The sequence below is a fragment of the Semicossyphus pulcher genome, unplaced genomic scaffold (assembly GCF_022749685.1).
Source record: "Semicossyphus pulcher isolate SPU_LCO1_2020_fin unplaced genomic scaffold, fSemPul1.0.p SCAF_1, whole genome shotgun sequence".
Classification (NCBI taxonomy): domain Eukaryota; kingdom Metazoa; phylum Chordata; class Actinopteri; order Labriformes; family Labridae; genus Semicossyphus; species Semicossyphus pulcher.
Genome location: NW_027211603.1, coordinates 35,175,502 through 35,194,715, shown reverse-complemented (window position 1 = coordinate 35,194,715; position 19,214 = coordinate 35,175,502). Strand labels below are relative to the sequence as shown.

The 19,214-nt window shown below is 41.5% G+C and overlaps 1 protein-coding gene across 1 annotated transcript in view; it reads right to left on the bottom strand.

Moving 5' to 3' along the window:
- Positions 1-10,669: 10,669 nt before the first annotated feature.
- arnt2 (aryl-hydrocarbon receptor nuclear translocator 2) overlaps positions 10,670-19,214 on the bottom strand; it is a 100,704-nt gene continuing 92,159 nt past the window's right edge. Inside the window, exons 18-19 of the mRNA XM_069670654.1 lie at positions 14,773-14,918; positions 10,670-14,614 (exon numbers count right to left, since the gene is read on the bottom strand). Coding sequence (XP_069526755.1) covers positions 14,516-14,614; positions 14,773-14,918 — 245 coding nt within the window. The 3' untranslated portion in view covers positions 10,670-14,515. The remainder of the gene's footprint in view (positions 14,615-14,772; positions 14,919-19,214) is intronic.

The following is a 19,214-nucleotide window of genomic DNA, read 5'->3' as shown; positions in this document are numbered from 1 at the left end:
ACAGTTGAAGTCAACAGGTCTACTATTAGCATTAGCACTTACAATAATGATACTATGGGGAAGAATGATATCAATAGTTGTTGCAGTCTGAGTCGAGCAGGTCCACAGCAGCAGGTGGTCTGCAGCAATGATCTCCAGAAACCTACAAGACAAGGGAGCACAAGAACTCCCGGGAAGATATATAGTTAGGAATGTTAATGGGACAAAGATACATAGTTAATGTAAGAGCCAAATTGTTGTGTTTGGGTTCTAATGATTTGTTGGTACTGAGGGTGTCCCTGTGATTTCACAGTTACAGGCATAAATGGTAACGAAGAGCACTTTCAGGTTAGGTGTGTGATCCCGGAAGGGCATACGGGTTTTGACCGCTGTACCTCAAGGGCTGTGTCACTGTTATTGGATTGTATCTGCCCTGGACCCTTACCGATGAGAAATAAAAAAACACATTTATGCGCAATCCGGTCTGGCTGCCATCCGTTTCAACTCAAATACATCAACTGCTACAGGTAACTGCAAACCGCGGTCAAGCGTGTCAGCCAGGTCGCTCCTGGATCAACATCTCAGTAGTTCAGTGTTAGACTGATCTCCTTTAACAGTCAATAAGATGCATTTTCTGGGAACGCAAACATCTTTTTAAATCAGATGGAATTGGCCTTAACAAGTCGGGAGTAAATCGGCACGGAAGGAACACGTAACATCTCACAGCGGAAACCTCGAGGAACAACCCCATCTGCCCCCGCCCGATGGATTTCTGAACTGGAGAGACATCAGAGCCGAGAGGAGGGGACTCCACCCCCCTCCATCCCTTTCACCTTACCCCCTCAAACCCCAGCCAGGTCATCCTCTTCCTTAATCACCCTTTCTCCCTCCTCCCCTCTTTTAGAGTTCACTGACCACATGAAGGAGCTGGTCAATGCTGGAACTAGATGCACCCCCGAGCCCTCTCCCATTTTCTCTCCCATAAACCCCGCATGGCGCCCACCTCCACCAGTTCTGACACAGCCATTACAGCCACGACGCCCTCCCCCTCCTGCTCCACGGCGGCATCATGCTCTGTCTGCCCAGCCTGATAAGGTTGATATGGTTGCTTGTGTTCAAAATGTACCAAGCTCAAACTGATATGTGGAGGGTCCAGGCTGTAAGGATAATGGCAGTCATGACTCTTTCCAGGATAAGCCCGGGCCCTGTATGCCAGTAGGTTCCACAATTTCTGTCCTGATTGGTAATAGAAAAAGAAAGGCGATGCTGCCGCGAAACAGGAAGCACTTACGTGACAACTCTCAGGACAGAGGGACTAAAGAACTGTGTTGCACTCTTGACAACTATGGGCTGACTCAGCATGTGACAGAGCCCACACACAATAAGGGGCACACTCTGGACTTAATTATCTCCAAGGGTCTAAATATTTCCAAGATTGTGGTGACAGATGTTGCCCTCTCTGATCACTCCTGTGTTTTCTTTGAGAGTGTTATCTTAGTGCAGACAATTACTCAAACAAAAGCAATTACAAAACGTACCACTGAAAACACCAGCATATTTTTAACCAGGTTTTCTCTTCCACACCTTCCCCATCCTGGGTCTCAGTCAATGACTTAGTAGATAATTTCAATTCTAAAATTGCAAATGTAATGGATACCATCGCTCCCACTAAGACGAAGGTTGTCTCTGGTAGGAAAAGATCTCCTTGGAGAAATGCCACACTGGTAAGAGCTGAAAAAAGAGAGTGTCGGAAAGCTGAACGCAGGTGGCAAAAAAAACAAATCTTCAGATTCATTATGACATCTATAAAGAGAAACTTCGCATTTATAATTCTCAACTGAGGAATGCAAGGCAATCGTTCTTCTCTGACATCATCACCAAGAACAGTAATAACACACGTGCCCCGTTTGCTACTGTCGACAGGCTAACAAACCCTCCTGTGTCAGTAGCACCTGAACTTCACTCAGCCAGGGCCTGCAATGAATTTGCCTCCTTCTTTACAGAAAAAATACTGAAATTCAGACAAGCAGTCAGTAACTCAGTTTTAGGTTCAGGTTATGTGCTGTGTTCATCTAATACCAATTTAAACACTGTGACACAATTTTATCTGATTAACAATAAAGACCTGGAGGACATTATACAACACCTAAAATCCTCCCACTGCTGCCTTGATATTATGGCTACAGATTTTTTCCAGAAGGTCTCAAAAGTCATGGCATCAGATCTGATACAGATTGTAAACTTGTCTCTTCTCTCTCTTCCCACAGGCCCTGAAAACAGCAGTCATCAAGCCACTGTTAAAAAAGAACAACCTAGACAAGTCACAGATGAAGAACTATAGGCCTATATCAAATCTACCATTTTTAAGTAAGATAATCGAAAAGGCTGTCTATCAACAGTTGAACCACTTTTTGACAGTGAACAAATGCTTTGATGTCTTTCAGTCAGGCTTTCGACCACACCACAGCACTGAGACAGCTCTTGTCAAAGTGATTAATGACATCCACTTAAACACAGACAATGGTAGAGTTTCTGTCTTAGTACTACTCGATCTTAGTGCCGCATTTGACTTTGCTTTGTTGTTCTATGTAAAGCACTTTGAATTCTCTTGTTGCTGAAATGTGCTATATAAATAAACTTGCCTTGCCTTGCCTTGCCTTGATGATATTCAAGCGCAAACACGGCCATAAAGTTTTGCAGATCCGTGCTGTTTGCTCTTGTGTGTTTGATTGTGAAGAGGAGCTGCACATCCACTCTCTGCTGCGCTCTCAGGCATTACACCGCATTCCAAATTATTACGCAAATTGTATTTAAGTGTCATAAAGATTACATTTTTTGTTTTTCAATTAAACTCATGGATGGTATTGTGTCACAGGGCTCTTTGGATCACTGAAATCAATCTCAGACACCTGTGATAATTAGTTTGCCAGGTGAGCCCAATTAAGGAAAAACTACTTAAGAAGGGCGTTCCACATTATTAAGCAGACGACCATTTCCAAGCAATATGGGAAAGAAAAAGGATCTCTCTGCTGCCGAAAAGCGTGAAATAGTTCAATGCCTTGGACAAGGTATGAAAACCTTAGATATTTCACGAAAACTTAAGCGTGATCATCGTACTGTTAAGAGATTTGTGGCTGATTCAGAGCACACACGGGTTCGTGCAGATAAAGGCACAATGAGGAAGGTTTCTGCCAGACAAAAACATCGGATTAAAAGAGCAGCTGCTAAAATGCCATTACAAAGTAGCAAACAGATATTTGAAGCTGCTGGTGCCTCTGGAGTCCCACGAACATCAAGGTGTAGGATCCTCCAGAGGCTTGCAGTTATGCGTAAACCTTCTATTCGGCCACCCCTAAACAATGCTCACAAGCAGAAACGGCTGCAGTGGGCCCAGAAATACATGAAGACTAATTTTCAAACAGTCTTGTTCACTGATGAGTGCCGTGCAACCCTGGATGGTCCAGATGGATGGAGTAGTGGATGGTTGGTGGACGGCCACCATGTCCCAACAAGGCTGCGACGTCAGCAAGGAGGTGGCGGAGTCATGTTTTGGGCCAGAATCATGGGGAGAGAGCTGGTCGGCCCCTTTAGGGTCCCTGAAGGTGTGAAAATGACCTCTGTAAAGTATGTGGAGTTTCTGACTGACCACTTTCTTCCATGGTACAAAAAGAAGAACCGTGCTTTCCGTAACAAAATCATCTTCATGCATGACAATGCACCATCTCATGCTGCAAGGAATACCTCTGCATCATTGGCTGCTATGGGCATAAAAGGAGAGAAACTCATGGTGTGGCCCCCATCCTCCCCTGACCTCAACCCTATTGAGAACTTTTGGAGCATCCTCAAGCAAAAGATCTATGAGGGTGGGAGGCAGTTCACATCCAAACAGCAGCTCTGGGAGGCTATTCTGACATCCTGCAAAGAAATTCAAGCAGAAACTCTCCAAAAACTCACAAGGTCAATGGATGCAAGAATTATGAAGCTGCTATCAAATAAGGGGTCCTATGTTAAAATGTAACTTGACCTGTTAAGATGTTTTTGATTGAAATAGCTTTTGATTTCAGTAAATATGACCTCCTAATGCTGCAAATTCAAAAGATGAGCATTTTCAGTTCATAACAACCTATAAAATGTTATAAAACTCTGTCGTGCATAATAATTTGGAACAGTGCATTTTAAGTTTTTTATTTTTGAAAAATACTGTTATCATTGGGAGGTTTGTTCAATAACATTCAAATTCATTAAACTAACGGTTGATGACTTGAAAATTATGCTGACTGTCATTTGCATCGACTATTTAGGAAACTCTGAGAAAAATATCATTTGCATAATAATTTGGAACACAGTGTAGTTTAGCGCACACTGACGGAGCTTAACTCCATCTACAGATTGATGATGAGCAGGGAGAGGAGGGGGCAGCTCTTTGAACAGTTTATTGAACAGTTTACTCAACAAGTGTTTGCTAGTTTAACTGTCTGTGACGCAGCTTTATTATTTTTTTTAATCGAGCGTGCAACAGCAGCTCGTCCAGATAATAATCCCCGTCATGCGTAACAGCCAGACCATCTGCCCGTGTGCCGGGGTTGGGTCTTGCACAGCCCAGGACTGATTAGTCTCCTGATTCTAAAAATAATGTCAATATATTATTAACAGAATTTTTTTACAGACAAATACTTTTTTTTAATTTACAAAAGGTGGACTTGTCCTCATGATCAGTGTAAACTCAGAGCGTGACAGTCCTAGTCCTATAGTAGTGCGCTGCAGTTACCATCAACTGTCTGCAGGCGGTAATTTTTTAACTTTAACTACACGGTGCTGTTAGCTGCTTTTTGCCACGAGGCATAGAAAGGGGCCAAATTTGCCCAGAATGTCTGCATAATGACTCATTTAAATACGCGCAAACGGCACCGGAGCACAGAGATGCTGTTTGCTCTGCAGCGCACTGTGAAGTGCATTCAACCCTCTGCATGCGCAAAAGCAGCGCAATCCTATAGCTAATTCCCCCCATAGTGTTTCCCTTTGAGAAGTAGTGGCGTAGAATTATAATGCAACAGAAAATACTATAAATTAAATTTGTTCTTAAGTAGGCTACAGTGCTGTACGAGTGTACTTGCAGTAGTTCCTTTCCACCACTGCATATATTAATAATCTTGGTCTAGTTGGTTCCCCTTCACGCATTGTAGTGGTAAGAGCACTGGGATACAATATTTTACACCTGTTTGCCGTGATTGTGATTGCCGTGAGTTCCCGAGCGATGAGTAGGTTGCACTCCTGGAACACACTTCTTAAGTGATAGGCTCCCACTCACTTTCCCCCTCCCATTTTGGTTAACCATAATTGTCTGATTGGAAGTGTTTTTATTTAAAAAAAAGAACTAAACTATTGTAATAAACTTCATACATTTTCATAAAACCTTTGATTGATCCTCATTGCTCCCATAACCAACCCTGCCCTCTGGACAGACTCTTACAGTCATCAATTATTATTAAATAATAATAATGATAATAATCAATGTATTTTTCCGACTCTGTATTGCTTCAGTCTGCCACGTTGAGGTTTTAAAGCCCCTGGAAACTCAGCTTGAAATAGCAAAAATGCATATATGATATCAGTTGTGAGTGTGTCATAAAGCATCCACAAAAATCTGAGTGAAAATTAACGTTCAGAACCACTAGAAAATCTTCTTGAAAAACAGCTCGTTTGGCTGTGCAGACAATTTCTCAGGACTGTGTAGGCATGGCAGCTCCCGTGTTGATTGACACCTGCAGGGGTCCGCCTGTCCGAGTTCTCATGGCAACTGTCAACACAACAATGGCGCATGGGAAAGCAGTGTTTCCTCTAGGATTTTTTTCAGCAGCAGGGTAGAGGGTGTTGTACCACCCAGGTATGTGCGCATGTGCACATCATATCAAAACTATTGCTGTCAGGTGATTAAAAAAATGAATCTAATGAATTACAGGCTTTGTAATTAATTGATTTCAATTAATCTCATATATCGATGATTTCTGTGAGAAGCACATAACATGTAGACTTACCCTCTTTCTAGATGGTTATTTCTTACTTCCACACTTTAATTGTACTTTCTTCTTCACCTCATTAAGTTTGAATTCACAAACTACTTTAATTTGATCACTTTGCTTCAGTCCCCCAACACACCTGCACCTCTGCTCCCTGCACCACTACTGGCCCCGCTCAGCCCCCCCGCCCCCGCTTCTGTCTGTCTCTCTGTCTGCTGTGTTGACTATCTTCATCAGCAGTCTGTTTAATTAAGTCACAAAAGTTACATATTTTCTCTTTCGCAATTCAGTTCTCACAGCACGTGAGTCGCGTGTGCACGAGGGACGTTATTAATGACGTAGCGATCTAAACGATCGATCGTTACCAAATGACATCTCCTTTTATAAGCTTTATAAAGCGCGACAATGGTTGTATGTATTTACAGCAGGGACGTACGGAGTTAGACAGACAATATCTCCTCATTTCAGTATGATATTGTGCAGCTTGCTGGAGGGAGATCGCCAGGGAGCTGAGAGTTTGATACTGAGCGCACAGCTGATATGGGCACGTGGATTGTTTACACTGCGTATTAGAACTGCGTATGTATGCCGATGTCAGCGATGCGGAGCGGACCCTCTTTTGCCGTTAGAAGTAAACTGGTTCTGCTGTTGTTTATGTGGTTGCCAAGACTTCACGAGTTCACTGTTTCAGTGCTCTTCCTCAATGAGGAGAGGATGGACGATCGTTGATTTGCAGCGGAAATCTCCAAAGAGTCGTTCAATTACAACTTCTGAAGCAGCGGCTGCAACAATTCATTAAATGCATGTGGCGGAAACACTGCTGCTTCTCCAAGTCCGCCGCATTTAGAAAATAAAAGAATGACACGTTGTCATCTCAGATGGTGGATGTGCACCCGGGGACAGCACACACAGGCTTGATGGGGAAAAAAGGCGATCGTTAGGCAGGTAACTGCAACAGGTATGTGCAGAGATGGTCAAGGTATGTGGACAGGAGTTAGCGCAGACTCAGAGAGAGGGATTGATCGCGAGGTGTTATTGCACCTGTGAGGGCGGGGCAACTGCTGTTGATTATTTTAGGATTGGTTCGAGAAAATTTATGACGACATAAATATCTTCACTGACCACGCCCAATTTGACCCCAGCGTCAGGGAAGTTAACAAAGTAAGAATGGCAAAAACTCCAGTTTGGATTAAAAGTCATTTTCTACACCTTTTAGCATGCTTACAAGTATGTACATAAGACTTTAAATTGCATAGTGAGAAGGATTTTGTGGATTTGGGTTTCCAGGGGCTTTAAACAAAAGGTTTAGGACCTAGATGCAGACTGATATAAGATGATCTTTATCTAAACAAAAAGGTAGAAGGCAAAACAAAAGGCTTACTGATTTGAGGTGTCAAAGGGGGGCAGGCAAACAATATCCAATGGCATAAAGGTCCAACAAAACAGGCAATAAATAATCCAAATAAATCAAAAGGTGGAAAATCACAGAAGGAACAACAAAGAAAATCCACACAGGGAACACTGAGAAAAAATTAACACTCCGATGGTTACACATTGACAGACGACAACGAACTAGCACAGGGACATGGGAAGACAAAGGCTGCTTCTCGTGTCTTTTAAATTGCATCCATGCTTCCTTCACTTGCGTCTTTCACTTGCGTCTAAGTCCCTCCCACCAGAGATGCATGGGTAGACGCAAGGAAACCAAGAGAGGAGAGAGGAAACAAGGGAATCATGAGACATGAGACGTCCTTTCCGATGAAGCGTCAGGTGCAGCGATGTCCGTTTGTCATGACCGCGTCAGCTGATCACCACTGGTTTAGCTGTCAGTCTGCTTTAACAGCTGTTTGTGTCTGCACACATGTGTACTGTATTAATTCTAATAAAACACACAGTAACAGTGTTTTCTCCCTGTAACCTGTAACCGTAACCCTGTAACACCTGCACATGAAGAACAGGCTGCAGTCTGTGTTCCTGCTGCAGAGCCATACGGACATTTCTTACCAGCACTATGCCTTTATATTATTTGTTCATTATTTACATTTTTGATCACAGATAATCTGATCTGAATTAATTATTTAATGAGCCCAAATACTGTCTGTTCATGAACTATGGACATTATTGATTAGGCTAAAAGTTTCAGGGTAAATAGAAATCACTTCACGCTGATCAAACCCGACCTCATTGATGATCAATCTCACACGTAAAAAGTGTTACCTGCTGACAGAGACAGACTCAGACTTTTTACTCAGATGTTGACTCAGAAAACAAATCAAATCTGCAGTTATTCACTGCATTTTATATATTTTATGACAAGTTAAGATCAATATTTCGTTCTAAACAATCACAGCTTGTCAAATACCAACTCATTATACCAACTTTGTTTATAATCGGTTTCAAGGCGCCCTGTAAAGTCTGTTTTAAGGCCCGCTTCTTCCTCTCTGCGATATGAAACTCCAGTGATGTTGTGAAGTTTCACATAAGATCTGCTTCAGCGTCCAATCACTAACTGATATCTAATAAGGGGTTGTGTCGGCCAGTAAAAAAATTCCGTGGAGGCTGCTCTCCTGTATCCTCGCTTATCACTTACCCTCTGAATTCCCTCCTCTGTCCTCGCTCCTCGCTCCTCCGAGCAGCGATAAGAGCTTTGAGACGGTCCTCAATATGGAGGCTCCGGAACTACTGCCAGTACGGTTTATGTTTCAGCCGTGGCTGGAGAGAATTAAGTCTAAATCTGTCATAACTGCACTCATAAATACAGCTGAGTGTCATTTTAGTCAATATATCATGCTCTAATGGTGGCGCAGTGATATTATAGACTTAATTTGCATGTTACACAGTTAATGATTTTTTTAGCGAGGGGCCTATACTATGAAGCGAGTTCAACATACCCGGGGTATCTTTTCTTGATCTGGTTTCACATAACCTGACAAAGGACATCGTGCTAAGTGGTCACACAACGCTGGTTATCAACTTGGTAAGTCAACCCAGGATTTCTCTTAACGCGTTCACATAAAAAGGCTGTTGTGTGGAGCAAATGACCAATCTAAACATGGCCAAGTCTGCCATCAGCTGATCAGCATATTTTACAAACTTACAAAAGATGTGAAGTAATGACACATAATCCAGACTAAAATCCACTCAGCTGCAGCGACCAAATGTAGGAAGGACAAAAAGCAAAAAAATGCAAACCGTGTAAATGTGCAAATATATTATATATATGTTATAACACTTTGTGTTACATGAGATTAATGCGTTGCACAGATGCATTTTTGTTCGTGGCAGATTTATGCAGCTGTATCAAACGGACCCATGGAGCAAATATAAAATAAATAGCCTATAAAACCACAATTTAAAGCTGTACAAATGCTTACTGTCATATCTTATGAGTACAAATGTACTTCAGGCTTCAGTCTCTGTTGTGGTTGTACATCAATAAACCACAATGAATATCTTTTATGAATATATTTTTGAAACTCCTACAGTAAAGTGGAAGTGTTTTACCGGTCTCTCTCCCTCCTCCCTCTCACGATCTGCTCCTAAATCAAGAGACCTGATTGGTCAGTAGGTGGTGTGTAGTTCAGGTTAATCTCTTATCTTGGACATAACCTGCTCCAGAGCATCATGGAAACCCTGGGTTTACTTAACGAGTTGACAACCAGCGTTGTGTAACTGCTTTGCACGATCTTAGTTGGAGTACTGAAGCCAGATCGGGAAAAGATACCCTACGTTTACTGACTTTGTAGTATAGGCCCTAGAGCTAGTTTAGTTAACTTTTGTTTGTTGTTTTGGGCACTGCTGATCTCTGAAGACAGTAAGTGGCCTTTCCTGCGAGTGGGAAGAGTGGGGCTCATACATCATGTGGTGTCTAGGTTGCCCCTTGCCCGGGGACATAACACCTGTGATATCTTTTGAGTCACCAAAACTTGGTTGTATCCCAGAGTGCTGGGGCCTATACTACAAAGCGAGTTCAACATATCCAGCGTATTTTTTCCTGATGTGCCTTCACTGAAACTGACAAAGGAGGTTTTGCTAAGCGTGACAAGTGACACGAGGCTGGTTATCAACTTGATAAGTCAACCCAGGGTTTCCATGAGTGTGATTACATATAAGGGCCGTTATTTGCAGCGTCTGACCGATCACACATAGGGACAAGTCTGCTAAAGTCTATAAAATCACTGCCCCATCATTAGAGCACCATTGACTGTAATGATACTTGTGATTTATATCAAATTTTGTTTGTGGCGTTTCTGACAGATTTAGACTTATTCTCTCAGCCCAGCCGTATCAAACATTCTTACATAGCAAATCAAAATAAATATGAAGAATAATTCAAAGCAGTAAGTACAAAAGTATTACAGGCTTCATTGTTTTTATCAGTCTCTGTTGTAGATATATATTAGTAAAGCATGATGAATATCTTTCATAAATATATTTCATATTAAAAATCATACTGTAAAGTAGAAGTGTTTTACTTCACTTTACTGGTACATCAAATTAGTAATTGAGGAAGGTACAATAGTTAGGTACAATAATGCTTACCTTAACCATTCCCTGTTATGCCCTTTAAAATTATTTTTTACATTAAGAAAATCAAAATAATGTAGTTTGTGTTCATAAGTCCAGTTATGAATGTATAGATTGCCTAAGAAACTGAAAACTAAAACTTGGAGTAGAAGCCACGCAATCAATTAGAATTTATTGTCACAAGAACGATTTGTTACACAAAAATAATGAGTCACATTTACACAATTTTTATACAGGTCTAGAACTCAATTTACAATTAACAGACTAACTAAATACCAATAGTTTAATATGTTCTCACATTGCACACAATATCATTAAAACCTACACAAAAAACATGTACTGCGAGAAAGTAACACAAATCAACATATAAATCACATTATTTACAAAAAACATCGATTTGAGATCTTTAGCAAAAGGGCTCTGATATCTGTTCAAAGTTCTCATATCTATCTGTCAGAGACATCATACAATCTCTAATGTAAAAGTTTGCCCGCTAAAAAGGATTATTCAGTTTCTTAATAAATGAAAAGATTATAAGTAATAAAGTCAAGTAGCCAGAGCTGAAATACACCAAATACACTAGTAAATACTGCGCTTTGCTTGGACGGTATGGCGGTGTTTTCCTTTTAAAGCAGGCTGGTGAGATGAGGAGTTAGTTTAATGAAGTGCACTTTAAGCCTTAGCTTAGCAAATGTCTACAAATATTTTTTTTATCAACACAAACAATCCTTCTCTATTCTCATCGGATTTTGCTCTACAGTTCACAACATATAGGTTACACAATAAGGTTGACAGAGAGAGTGAGAACAGCAGCAGGTGCAAATGAGCAGTTTCTCTCATCCTGCTGCTGTTCAGCAGGGTCAGTGATGGTGTGCAACAGGCTGCACCGGATTGAGGTGTACATCTTCAACACTCACAGAAATCTTACTGTGTGTATATGGGAACATGTAGTACTGGGACATCAATATTATGTTGACTAATGCTCTCTACAATCGCTGGTTGTTTTCCCAGAGGAGTTGACTGGTCCACTACTGGTAACTGGTCATATTGGCCTCATTTACTCTTGTATGAGTAAATGAGATCTTGTATGGACTGATACCAGGGGCCAGATGCATGAGTGATGATTTAAAAAAGCATTACTATTTATACAGTCATCAGCTGACTCATAGTCCAGTGTGGCCACTTTGTTTTGTTGTGTCCAAGTCATTTTGAACTTATGTACACATGTATGGAGTCACAACAGTAATACTAAAGTTTGGCATCAAAAATAAAAATGTTAATAGAAAAAAAAAAAGAACCGACAGCTACGGTTATTGTTCAATGCGAACAGTTTCTTTTCTGTTTCAAGCAGTTTTCACTTTCAACCTTCTGTAACTGTTTTGGGGTGGAGGGGAGGGAGAAAGGAAAGCGTCATTCACATAAAATCTGCATACTGACGAGAGACTGCCGTTACTGACCAACCAATCTCTACTTACACACGCATCTGGATTTTTGTACGGGAAGTGTTCTGGTCTCTGTTTGTTGTTTGTTTGTAGTGGGAGTAGTATTGACCAATCAGGTATTAGCAGGCTTTGGCGTATGCCAGAAAAAAAGTCTGTGTGGGGAGCAAAAGGAGGTGGAATGTTATCTGCTGTCATCTGACAATGATTTATGTTATTTATCTCTTTAAACAGATATCTGAAGCAGGTTCAGCTAACAATCTGCTCGAGATTAAAAAGTTTCAACTTGAGACAAATTTGCTTGATTTTTACTTTTCAGAAATCTGTTTCATGATGTTGTTACTTAGGAAAACTTAAAACCTGTTAATTGCAAGTAAATCACAAGAATTCAAGAAATTGTTATCTTTTTCAGGTCTATACCACTGAAGTACGCCAGAGTTCAGCCTCTGTGTAAATTACTTTTATAGTGAAACTGAGACTCGCCAGAAACTGATGAAAAGCGCTCCTCAAGGATCTAATGAATAAAGAAATGAAGCCGTTTAATTTGTAGACATATATGGAGGGGAGAATTCCGCTTGGCTTTTGATATGAATACACAGTTGCTTCTCAAGTTGATAAGAAGTCGCAACCTCCAGTGTTGAATAATTAAGCCAAAGTGCAAGTGCAAAAAACTGCAGTTCCTCGAGTTGCCACTTGAGGCTGTCTCCAGAAGCCAAGAAATAACATTATAGCAGATGTTAAAATGCCCATTTTTATAGCATAAATAAACATGTTTTTTTTTTTTTTTATAACAAACCTGTTTTTATTATATTAAGCCTTAAATTATAGCAGCAGGGTCACTTGAGTGACAGTAGGATACTGCTGGCTGTCTGCTAGACATCAACACAGTTACTGAACTTAACTTCGCCCGGGAGTTTTTCATGCAAAAATCGAACAAATAATCTGTCTTGCTGTGTGATTTATTGAACTATCTGGTCGCCTAAGAAGTCTGTGCTCTAGCTTTTCGGTGAGTTAAATTCTAGTTTTACTGTATTGATATATTTGCATATAGTTGCAGATATACTGTGCTGGCAATACCTGCCTTGTTAGCTTGTTCAGTGTATATGGTACATTTATTTATTCGTTAGCCAGTGAATAGGGGTCAGGAGTTATTGGCTTTTCCCAGGGGTGAAGTTTGGTCATACGCATGTGTGTCTTTCTCACCTGGCGATCAAGCGGCAAGCTGCTTCTTCTATAATCTGATCAAAAACAGCTGCAGTCAATCACCACCACAAAAAGAGTCTCCTCCTTTGGAAACACAAAGTTAAACAAGCTCATTCACCAGCGAATGAATCGGCCACTGTTTAGCGGTTGCCAACCCCTCGTTACACTGCAGCAGCCATTCTCATCCAAATATAGTCACTTCTGGCTTCTGGCGCCACAAGACCAACACAGCTGCGCCCTTATCCCGAACTCGAGAGTTAATTTAGGCAGTCGAGAAACCATTGGGTCACAGTGGCTACACCTATTACAGTCTATGGTCGCTGATTGGACTGTAAACAATGCAGCGCAGCTGCTGGAAATCCTTTTTGCTAAACACTGGCTAAACTGGAATGCCCAAAATGTTCACCATTGCTCCCAGAAGCTATATTGTTGGGTTCCAAGATTGCTGAACAACTGACCAACTCTTGTCCGCTCCAAAGAATCGATGTACAGCTGCAGCAGGGACTTCAGAGTCCAATTAAACGTAATGATCAGATACTGTGCAGTAAAACTGTGTTTCATCTCCACATTAACGCCATCACTAAGAACAAAATGTTAAATCATCTAATAAAATATTTCTTGATGAAGAAATTATTAATAAGGTCTTAGTTACTTCAACATATTTGGGTTGTCCGGACATATTAAGGGGAATAGACAGGATGCTGGCAGAGACAGACAGGGCTGTTGTTGAGATGAGGATGCTACTTTGTATCCACCCAGTTAAGGGACCCAAAACTTAATGAGTATGTACTAACAACTTACCACCTTGTATTTCACTGCATGACAGAGCTACTCCCTTGAGAGCTTATTACCAGCTTACTGTTTTGCTCAAATGTAATTATTCCATCCTGAAAACAAACCCTGCTTTACTCTAACAGACATGGACAAGGACAGCAGCAGAAAAGCATGCAGTTCTGTACATTACTGGGTGTAGTGTATCCAGCCCTTGGTAAAATCTGAAATTTTGGCCATCTTCATGCATGAACGTAGACGTGTATAATCGACACAAAATGCCCAACCTCCCAGCATTAGTTCAAAGAGCTTGAGACAATGTCCATCATTGCGATAAAAAGCTCACAAAGGATAATTGGTGTTCCTTCCATCTGACTGCAGGATTCCTCTTCGCAGTGATGAGATATGTGAATGTTCACAGATACACACTGCAGGCCTTGCAGTCAAAGCGTTTGTGGACTGTGTTTGTACATGTCCAGATGACAAGTGCAGCCAGACCATGACCCGGAATGTGACAACATGAGAGATGAATATCAGTCCAGTTTTGAGAGGGAGATTAATGGAGTGAGGGAGTGGGGTCTACTCAGAGAAGGGTGGGAACATGCCGAGGTCAGCAAAGTCTTCAATGTTGTAGTTGGCTGTTCCCTGGGTGGGATCTCCAGCCATGGGTAACATGTCCTGCGGAAAAAAGGAAAGTGGTCAAGGTCAGGGTTATGCTGAAGACACACATTGCTCATCAGATAAATCACATATCAGTGTACACATTTCAGCAGTCAGCAGCTGGATAGATACTCTGAAACACTACGGGAGTGTGTCTTAGTATGTGTGTGTGTCACCTGGAAGACTTCTGTCTGGCTGGGATTGGGGTGTGTATGCTGTTCTCCAGCCTGTTGGGAGTGATGCTGGTTCTGCCACTGGGACCAGACCTCACTGGGACGACCCTGGAACTGAGCTCCACTCTGACTGCTCTCACCCGACACATCTGGTAAAACAAACAGAAGTTAATGTCTGCAATGACTGCAGTTAGGGATGTAACGATACACTCAACTCAAGATACGATACAATTCACGATGCTGGGTTCACAATCCAATTTTTTTTCAGGGAATGAAATTGAAGTCAAGTTATGACTGAATATCATTCTTAAATTCAATTATCAGACAAGAAAAATGTTGAATATATTTTCTCTTATGTTTTCTTTATAAAGTTATGTAATCCTTTTTTACATTGAGGGTGTTTACTTACTGAAAAATAATCAGGAAAATATTTTTCAAAATACCTTTTTAAAATATTTAAAAGTAATATCAAAACAAAACAAATTTATAAAAGAAATAAGGAAAATCTCTTTGAATAAACAAAGTTGCAGCATGTTGTGCCACTTCACCTCATGTGCTCTGTCAATGTGCTAGAGATGTTTCAGTCATGAACGATTCATTCAAAAAGAACTAATCTTTTTAGTAAACTGAATGATCCGTTCAATTTCCCGCATTGATTCTTCCTGCCGTTCACTAATTCTCTCTCGCTTGATGTTAACATCCAACAGAATTGCGTCTCTGCTCTGCTGGTGGCTTCCCAATCCCTTCCTTCTTCCTTTTAGAAAACCAGACTGATTGATGTTAGCACTCACCAATAGCCTGTTGGAAGAGGGCTGTATTTATCAAATGACCTTGTTACTGGTTTGGAGAACTACGGTATCACTTGACCTAATGTGTCTCTCTCACTCACTCACTCACTTGTCCACAGAATGAGAATGGTACGAATGATAGGACGCGATTGCGAACAAAAGTGGGGCGGGAGTATTTCAGGCGTGCATACAGAGCCAATTCACAGACTTTTTAACCTCTGACAGATAAACACAAACTAAATTATGTTTATGTATTAAGACATTATAAAGTCCGAAAAAATGCGAAAAATAAGGTGTGCTAAATCAAGTTGCTACACCTGTTGTTTCAATATGCCTGATACATTTTTATTCATCATTGCATACCCTCTGCTGATGTAAACATTAGATTGGACTTGGTATTCGCAGATACCCAGAAGTTCCCTTCAGGGAAATGTTGCATTTGTAGCAGCAACTTAAACAGGAGCTGATCAGTGAATAATGATGTTTTAACCAAAATATGATAATTACATTTTTTAATAGGGAAAAAATGGCAAGAAAGACCTGCTTTTATTTTGAGCATGTCACAAAAAAACCTTAACTCTCTTTGTTGTTAAATAAATACCCAACCACTGTTTGAGAATTTATGGTATTTGACATTTACAATGAAGTTTATTTGTTGTCTTTATCAACATAATTTGAGAATACACCAAAAGGCATGCACACACATTCCCATGTACCCTTCCTGCAAGGCTGTTTTGAGTAGCAAGCAGATTGGTAAGCTGTCTGTCTCCAACTAGAAAAAAAAACATAATTGCCATTTAAGAGTAACAAACAAAATAAACAAACAAAATATGTTAAAGCCACTAATAAAGTATATATACTTCTATTTGGCACAACCCTGACTTCAAACTTCACAGCACCACACTTGGGCACAAAAAGGTATCACACACCTTCACCATCTTTTCCACAACAATCAGTTCAATGACTTCAACGACCTGATAAAAAAACGCGGAATTGGAAAACATCAGTATTTAGAATATCTACAGCTTAAATCTATAATCAAAACAAAAATCAACATCACCTCTAACCCACCTGAACCCTCAAAATAATTGACACAATTCAATTTACAATTTAAAAAAATTATCCTTGAAACTTTACAAACTCTCGATAGTCTCAGATAATTGAATAACAGTCCCATCAACTACCTGGAATTCAGATTTAAACATCTTCCCCCCCAACAGACTTCTGGTTAGAAATCAACAAAAATATTTTTTTCATGACATCCAATACAAACCTACAGCTAATTCAACACAAAATCATTTTCAGTAACCAACATACCAAACAAATAGCAGCTGAAATAACAGCTTGCTCATTTCTCTAGCTGTCTCCAAGAAAACTATTCTCTTAAACTGGAAATTGAAGAATTCAATAAATATTAACCACTGGATCAATCTTCTCTTCACACTGCTGGCATGACATGCGACGAAAATGTAGAGAATAGGAGGTTCGCTTATTTTTACCGTGCGCAGTTTTCGGTCAAAATACACGGTTAAAATGAATTGTGATGAGTCCTATTGATCTCTGACAATATCAACATCTCTTCCCGTAATAAAAGTCACAGGCATGGTGAGTAAAGTCACCATAAGTATATATGTTCGTAAAAATAAATAAATAACATCATGTTACAGTCATGCAATCTCTCCCTCTCTCCCCCTCACTCGCTCTCCATCTCTTTGTCTTGGCTCATATGGTTGTTTCCGCTGTGTGTTAATTAAGGTCCCATTTCTAATGTAAATAAGATCATTTTCTGTTAAGACCAATCCATGCAAACCTTTAAAACAAAGACCCGAAACAAGCACGCTGCAGACATGGTGAGGACAGCGGATGAGCAACAGGTGAGCAGCCTACTCCCCAGAGCCATTTTTTTTGTGTACTTTGATAAAAATATCCATATCTAATATACATATAAATATCTACACAATAAAACATTAGCGGTGGGGTGTGGGGCTGGCCGGGGGTTTCGTATGGTGGTGTGGAGGGGCCTCTGGTTGGAGAGGCGGAGAGTGGGGTTGGCAGAGCCTACCTCTGCCCACACTTTTTTGGGGCGCGACGCGTGCAATACAATCAGGAAAGCATGTGCTTCCTTACCGGACACGTGGTCCGTGGACGGGGAGAGGGGGTGGGGTGTCCTTCGCTGACCTGTCCTGCCTGTCTCCTGTTGGGGCTTTGAGTTGTGCCACTAGGGGTGTAATGATCATTATCATAATAGATTATATTATATTGTTTTATGTTGTATTATATTACATACATTATATCATATTATATTATATTATATTATATTATTCACAGACACATGGCTAACACCGGACTCAGGCTACACTGGAAGGATTTTATCTGCTGTGGCAGGCAGGCAAAACAAGAGGGTAAGAGGAAAGGAGGAGGGCTGGCAGTGTTTGTTAATAATAGATGGTGTAAGCCTGGACACATCACCGTTAAGGAGCAACTCTGCAATAAGGACATTGAGCTGTTAGCCGTTAGCATGAGGCCATACTATCTGTCGAGGGAATTCTCACATTATCGCGATAGCGGCATATGTTCCCCCCCTCTGCTAATGCTGAAGTGGCCTGTGATATCATCCACTCCACTGTAAGCAGCCTGCAGCCACAGCACCCAAATGCCCTCCTTCTCATCTCTGGGGACTTTAACCATGCCTCTCTCTCCTCCTCTCTGCCCACATTCACCCAGTATGTGACATGCTGCACCAGGTACAATAAAACACTGGATTTACTGTATGCCAACACCAAGGTGGCATATAACCCATCACCTCTCCCTCCCCTGGGAAGATCTGACCACAACCTTGTACATCTCCTGCCTGTGTACAAACCTCTTGGTTACAGACGGCCAGTGGTCACACACACTGTGAAGAGGTGGTCTGAGGAGTCTGAGGTTGCTCTGAAAGACTGTTTTACCCACCAAGACTGTACAGCGTTTCCCAAACAGCAAACACTGGATTACTCCTGACATAAAGGCTCTGCTTGAGGACTAAAAGAGGGCATTTTTCAGGCAACAAGGAGGAGCTGAAAACTGTGCAGAGGGAACTGAGGTGGAAGATCAGGGAGGGAAAAGACAGATACAGGAAGAAGATGGAGGACCAGCTGCAGCAGAATGTCAGTGGAATCTGGAGGGGCATTAAAACCATCTCTGGGTACAAGGAACTGGACATCCTGGCCGTGGGGGACCTAAAGTGGGTAAATGACCTGAACATTTTTTTCAACAGATTTAATCAGTCATCCGCCCCTCACCCTGCCTATGTCCCACTGCTGCAACCTCCATTGGCTTCTGTCTCTGTGAACGGCCCTCCCCCCTCCCCCACCTCAACTCACTGCTGCCCCACAACACCAACAACCTCCAGCATTCAACCCCCCTGCCCCAACCTGTCCCTCACAACTAACCTGGTGTGGAAAGAACTGAGTAGGTGCAAGGTGAGGAAGGCTGCGGGTGTGGATCAGTTCAAGGCTCCTCAAATCCTGCACAGACCAGCTGTGCGGGATAATGGAGTACATCTTCAACTTGAGCCTGAAGCTGGGGAGGGTACCAGAACTGTGAAAGACATCCTGCTTGGTACCAGTGCCGAAGACCCCTCACCCAAAGGACCAACAGCTACAGGCCGGTGGCGCT